Source organism: Lactuca sativa, chromosome 1 (genome assembly GCF_002870075.4).
Source record: "Lactuca sativa cultivar Salinas chromosome 1, Lsat_Salinas_v11, whole genome shotgun sequence".
Lineage (NCBI taxonomy): Eukaryota > Viridiplantae > Streptophyta > Magnoliopsida > Asterales > Asteraceae > Lactuca > Lactuca sativa.
This window is the reverse complement of record NC_056623.2, coordinates 87,914,902-87,921,854: the sequence shown is the minus strand read 5'-3', so window position 1 is coordinate 87,921,854 and position 6,953 is coordinate 87,914,902. Positions and strand designations below refer to the sequence as shown.

General features: G+C 33.4%; 1 protein-coding gene across 1 annotated transcript; it reads right to left on the bottom strand.

The window, feature by feature from the left end:
- Positions 1-1,435: 1,435 nt before the first annotated feature.
- On the bottom strand, positions 1,436-5,547 carry LOC111896943 (probable E3 ubiquitin-protein ligase ARI8). The gene is made up of 15 exons (XM_023892916.3): positions 4,970-5,547; positions 4,502-4,626; positions 4,306-4,411; positions 4,140-4,230; positions 3,850-4,022; positions 3,653-3,757; positions 3,469-3,557; positions 3,231-3,338; positions 2,970-3,060; positions 2,778-2,867; positions 2,639-2,686; positions 2,489-2,560; positions 2,258-2,357; positions 2,058-2,184; positions 1,436-1,968 (listed from the first exon to the last, which is right to left on the bottom strand). Exons 1-15 carry the CDS (start codon positions 5,132-5,134, stop codon positions 1,704-1,706), a joined length of 1,755 nt encoding a protein of 584 aa, XP_023748684.1. The 5' UTR covers positions 5,135-5,547; the 3' UTR covers positions 1,436-1,703.
- Between the last annotated feature and the right edge of the window lie 1,406 nt (positions 5,548-6,953).

Here is a 6,953-nt window from a genome sequence, read left to right as displayed (position 1 = left end):
TTTAGACGGCATATTTTATTGTTTATATAATGTTATGTAACAGAAAGATTGTTTTTAGACCGCCTATTTTGTTGTTTATGTAATATTATGTAACAATTCATTCTCTATTATGTATTTTACGTTGATTTAGGTTTTATAAGATGTGTGTTCACCTTCATGCAATTGTTTCTAAGTTAATGCATTTGTTTGTTTGAATTTATATTGAAGTTGTTTCTAATATATATATATATATATATATATATATATATATATATATATATATATATATATATATATATATATATATATATATATATGTATATGAACTTAGGGAATATGTGGCTGTCATGTACCTAATATTAGATATAGAACTATAAAAAACTATACGTTTTTAATAGAATGCAATCAAATCTCTCTACCATCTTTCTTGTGTCCTCTCTTAGAGCTTATGCTAAGCTTTTTATATATTTTTATGGAATTTTATAAGTTTAATATTAAACCACAAACCATGTATAAGAATATTTTACCAACTACTTGTAGGTATCCAAGTTGAAATTTAATACCAAAAACTACATTGAAATATTGAAATTGTTTATTAAAAAACCCACTAAAACTCTTTCCATAAGTCACCATAGAAAAACCGTACAAGTATACATAAGATAGGTATGAAACCTACTAGAGGTCTAATAAAAAACACATTCGAAATAAATAGATATTTGAAATGAATCACGAAATCAAATATAATATGAGTTCAAAGACAATAAGAAGAAGCTAACAATGAAAGAAAAATGTGTTTTTTTAATCAAAATGAAGTCAATTTTGATGGTTCTATATCTAACATTACATTCATGACAGCCACATATTCACTTTTCTCTCTCTCTCTCTCTCTCTCTCTCTCTCCAAAAAAAAAAAAAAAAAAAAAAAAAAAAAAAAAAAAAAAGTAACAAACCAACAATGTACCTACTATAAAGAGGCATCCCGTATTAGAACAAAATTTGTGTGCTTGTTTATCATGTTTTTGTGGCTTTCCTTTGTAGTGGATTGACCCTTAATGTTGCTTAGTTGACATTCTTTGCAACATTATTGGTTTTTTTCTTTTTTTATCCTTGGAGCGTTTCTCTTTCTTATATGTTGCATGGTTGTCTTCTTCTGCATTATTCATCATCTTAAACATATAACTAATGGCAAGAAGGGTCTGGATCAACTTACAGACGACATACTCATGTTGTAGGGAATATAGTCAAATCAAGATCATTATAAACGACCAACAATCCAAAAGACACCGGGAATCACATTACAAAATTGAGACAATTATCCAAAGTTCAATCCTTCAAACCATTGAAAATAGATAACCTCAAGGGTCTTTGACGAATAAAATTTATGAGTGGTATATGCATTACTCAAACAAACAAATATGCTTTTAGCTATAGGAGAAACAAAAGAAACAAGTAACACGCCCACATAAACAAGTTTTTGTATAAAACTCCATTACAACATTACATACCACAAATCATCCACGATTCAAAAAAAAAAAAAAAAACACCAACAACATCAAATCTACACATCTTTCACCACCAACCAGTCATCATCACAACAAACCCAACCATCCATCTATATACACCCCACCCCACCCCACCCCACATTACAAATCAAAATAACTTATATGCCCTCCAATCCTTTTGCTTCCATAAGGTCAACACATAGCCAACTTCGATTAATAAATATCACCGACTGGTGTGACATATCTGACAAGAAGTGGCATTCTTTGGGTTCATATAAGTGCACTGATCGCATGACCACCCGGTCAAATCATCGGTCCGAGTTGACCCACCACCCTTTGTGGGCCCCTTTCCTTTTCCACTTTTTGACTTACTTGTCCCTGCTGCGTGTTTTGAGGTGCTTGTTTTGCTTGATGCCCCGTGTGAGTCCACGTCAGATAACCCGTTTTCCAATGCTCTCACCAAATTCTCAAAGTAATTGCGTGTCACGCTATTTTTAAAAATAAATAATAATTTTTTCAAGATTTTATAAACCCAGAAAAAAAAAATCAAAACTTTAAGAGAAGGATTGAATTTTACGTTGTTAAACCAGCCAACTTTGTTCTGAAATTATTGAACTCCTCTTGAGAGGCATTTCCATCAATGTGAGTATGTAATTCCTTTTCAGCACATTGGTGGAGCCTTTCTAAACCAGCCTCTGCTTCACCTGCGAGGGTAATATGGTCATTTACCACTTTTGTGTACAATGTGGGAGGAGAAATGGGAATATAGACACATACCTTGTAAATACTCAAAAAACTGTCTTTTTGCTACTTCTTGCTCAGGTAGGTAATACCCATATGCATATGTCCATTTTAACACACGCCTACATTCAACTATCTGAAATAGAAAAACCATCATTTAAAACAATAAATCATTTAGGATAAATATAAATATATATATATATATATATATATATATATATATATATATATATATATTAAAATTTTAAATATAAGTAAAGCATATACCTGCAACCAAGCTTCTAGAATAAATTTCAACTGTGTCTCGGGTTGGCATTGCCTCTCGCTAAGTTTTGCAAGCTGAAATTTTACCAGATGTTTAAAAAAAAGACTTTTTAATATAATATTACTAAAAAAAATATTGGAATTCCAACTTACATGAACTGTTTGCATCTGTAGTAAATCCGCAAGTGCTTTTTGCCTCGACTGTTATTGTGAAAAAAGAGACAAAGTATTATTATATATCAGACACGTGAATTTACACAATATAGAAAATTACAATTATGCCCTTGTATACCGATTGGTTAGTTGCCCAACGTTCATAATAGTGAGTGTATCTCTCTAAAGAATTCTTTGCCATTTCTCTTCTGCGTTCAGATTCATCATACTACAAATGGAAGTGGAATGAATTACAAGATTAAAGATTCAGACTTTAAAACAATGGTAATGTTTTATTGAATTTAGAGTAAAATATGATTAATTTTATTACAGCTCCTTCTTGTTTTGCAGATTCATAACGGTTGCAAGCATAAAATCCACCAGTTCTCTCTCCATGATCTGACCATTGACCAAGGCAAAGCCTACATTTACAATTTTATAAAGTTAATTTTATAAAGCATAAACTTAATTTCATTTAAGTTTCTAAATGTACATAACAAACATGATAACGGAATACAATAACTCATTCCATTCCCCTTTTGTGATTCCATTCCATATACCAAAAAAAAAAAAAAAAAACCATAAATCTTACCAGCAAAACTCGTATTTGCATGGAGGGTTGCATGTCATGTGCATACAACCTTGATTCTTCTCAATTGGACGCTTGCATTTTGGACAAGGCTTAGAATTTGCTAGAATCCTGAAAAATCATTATATAATCATCAAAACAAGAAAGAGAGAGAGAGAGAGAGAGAGAGAGAGAGAGAGAGAGAGAGAGAGAGAGAGAGATGAACATGTAACAAGGGAGAAGGGGTAGTTTGGACATTTACCAATTCATATTTTCAGACTCTGCACTGTTTTTCATAATCCACTTGGACACAGTTTCACAGTCCACAGGGCGATGAGCTTCTTCTGTACACTACAACAATAGCAACAAAAAAGATTTGATCTTTTATAAAGAAAAAACATAAACTTTTATAAAAATGAATGAAGTTATTGAATCATGATACTCACATTCCAACAAAAGCTGTATGAGCAATAGCAAGTTACATCATAGCTTCCACTTCCAAGATCAAACTCAATAGCACAATCACATCCAGGAGCAGGGCACCACTTTGTCTATCATATCAAATTTCAAATTATCAATGAATAAAAAAGTATAATCAAAATCTTGATTACGAAATCATTAAGATAAATTACAATTTACATACCTTTCTATTGTCCTCAATATAAGATCTAAGAAGGTAACGACGATATTTCTTCTTGTCTTCATCTGAAGTCAACATATTGACCATGTCCACACCAACAGCAGCACCACAAGATGGAATTGGGCATCTCAAAGTCAAACATCCAGGACCATCATTGATAGATGTGCTAATGTAAGCTACCAGATTCAATAAAAACATTAAAAGAAACAGAAATCAGGATACCAATTATAAACATATAAATGTATAATAAGATGAAAACAGAGAGCATTGCATTATCAATACAAAGTACAAACCTGCCCAACATGTGTTACAGAAAGGATGACCACAAGCAGCAGTGCTAACACTATCAAGTGTATATGATTCAAAGCAGATCCCACAAGGAAGCTTCAAAAGATACAAAGATAAAGGATTAAAAACTTCACTAAACATTAACTTGTTTACCATTTTACACTAACTTACCTCTCCAGCTTTTGGTGGTTTGATATTGGTAGTATCCAACATGCCAACAGCTTTACGAACTGCATCTTCATTGGCAAACCATGCTTCATGAACATTGCTAACATTCCTGCAGGGTTAGATAGCAACTTATTAAATAGAAGAAATTCAAAATCTTGATACAGAAGAATTTGTTATTCGGAAAAATTAAACACTTTACCAGTTAAAACGGCGCAAAAGCATGCATGCAGAATCTCTTGAGATTGATAGAACTGAAGAGATTCTAGTGATATCATCCTCCTGGCGTTGGCGTATGTCATCTTCCTTCAAGATAGTGTAATTCTTCTGAAATACAGAACAAGAAATGATAAAGCTTGGATGGAGGCAAGAGCGAACAGATAGAAAACAATATATGTCGACAACTTTTTGTCATAGAAGTTAACCAAAACAATATCAGAAAAGAAAACAGAGAAATCGACACCAGGCAACAATGTCCTAGAACCAACTCATCATCGAATCATTAGTTAATAAAACCACCGAAGCCTTGTTATATGATGAACTTGGAATGATTGAAGCAGAAGAGGGTAGTGAATAAAAGAAATCCCCAAATTTAATAGTAGAAATGCATCCAATTGGACGAATAAACAGTATGAGAGTTAGAAATGTATATTCGGTAAAATTCGATTACCTGTTGCCGACTAACTGATACATCATCGGAATCATCAGAAGCGTTATCCAAAAACTCATACCCAGCATCATCATCATCATCGCTGTACATCGCATCGCCGCTATAGTAATCTTCTTCATAAGAATCAACATCGTTCGCATCGTGCATATCATCTTCGGAATCCATCGCGAGAAAAACCCTAGAAATTTTTACAACGGGGAGTGCAAACCTAGGGTTTTAGCGGTGTGATTATCAGAAAGATGATTATACAAGTCCCACAGACAGGAATACGAGAAGAAACGGTGATCGATAAGTGGTATATTTTGGGGAAAACTGAAGATGAATTGTGCGATTTCGTGGGAAGGGTTTTAATTTATTGGATCATTCCGTTGGTCTACGCAAAGTCGCAAAACAAACAACAAGAAAGAAGCCGCTTAACAGGTTTATCGATTCTTGATTTCCCTTCGATTGTCACGATCGCAGCCCCAAATCTCAAAATCAATGTTTAATCGGATCAACCGGATTGGGAGATAGATTCAAGAATTCGCCCTAGCAATTCTTTGTTCGACCATATTAGGGTAGGCGTGTGGTATAGAATAAACCATGTCAATCTTGTATTCGTATAAGTGTATTTATTCATTAGTCAAAGTGTCAAACATGTATTTTTTTTTTCTTTTTTTTTGTAAATACTTTGATACAACACAAGCAATATGTGAAAATATGGAAATAAATCATTAGCATTCATAAATTTAAATACACACTAGGAAATAGGCTAATTTTTCTATTTGATGGTGTTGTGTGAGAATTTTATTCATTAGTCAGAGTGTCAAACATGTATTTTTTTTAAATACTTTAGTACAACACAAGCAATATGTGAAAATATGGAAATAAATCATTAGTATTCATAAGTTTATCGCCTTTAATACACACTCGGAAATAGGCTAATTTGTCTGTATTTGATCGTGTTGTGTAAAGATTGTTATAGGATGTAATAAACATGGTATTTTTTATCACACATGTTTGATAGGTCATAGACGATCGTTTATATACATATTAATATGATACTTTAGAACACAAATATACATTTAAGTACATTGATGTACGTGTTATTTGTGATATTTACTTTCTGGCTATCATCCATGTATGTTATTTATGTATTTTCTATATTCGGGTGTAAAATATATACATACCTTGTTCTTTTTTATTGACATGAATCGCTTCATTGTCTCGTGTCCATGGGATCTTTATAGGTGTAAAAGTAGCAAATCATTATGTGTTGTTGAGATGGGTATTCTTCGATTCATTCCCATCTTTAGCTTCTTTTTAGACAAATTATATAGAATACCAATGTATTTTATTTTTGTTTTTGTAACATCTCGACTCCCAGGTATGATATTTAATTAATTTATATTCATGTTGTCTGAGCAACTCGACGAGTTGGAGGCCCCAACTCGCCGAGTGGAGAGTTAAAATGATTGCATGACTTTTAGAGTCGACCCGACGAGTTAGAGGGCCCCAACTCGACGAGTAGGAGTTGAGTTTGAAAACCCTAATTTTCAGGGTTTGTGCCCTATTTAAAGGACCTTAAGCCTTCATTTTTGCCTCCCTTATCACCTTGAGACCCTAATAGAAACCCTAACCAAGTTGTATTCATCTGAGAGAGAGAAAGAGGGAGAGGGAGAGAGAGGGAGAGAGAGAGGGGGGAGGGAGGGAGAGAGGTTAAGATCGTGTGTTCTAGTGCATTTTTGGAAGGAGATTGAAGAGCAAAGGGTTTGGAACGAGAAGAAGGACTTTGATCCAGTGTTCTTTCAGTGCTAGCTGTTGTTTAGAGGTAAAAAAAGCTATCACCTTGATCATTGTTTGGTTAGATCTATTCACTAGGAAGTTTATGGTCATTTCCATCTTTTCTTTGGGTCCTTAAGTTGTTTGAGCTTGCCATGGAGTTGAGACTTCAGATCTGGACAGTGTGAGGTCCCTTGGGCCTAAAGATTCAAACTTTATCAAG

What these genes read in the sequence shown, in the direction of transcription:
- LOC111896943 (XM_023892916.3), bottom strand. Translation starts at nt 5,134, where the DNA reads ATGGATTCCGAAGATGATATGCACGATGCGAACGATGTTGATTCTTAT. An exon ending in AACCACCAAAAGCTGGAGAG is followed by an intron (nt 4,231 to 4,305) that starts GTAAGTTAGTGT and finishes TATCTTTTGAAG; the next exon opens with CTTCCTTGTGGGATCTGCTT. An exon ending in TTCTAGAAGCTTGGTTGCAG is followed by an intron (nt 2,358 to 2,488) that starts GTATATGCTTTA and finishes TTTCTATTTCAG; the next exon opens with ATAGTTGAATGTAGGCGTGT.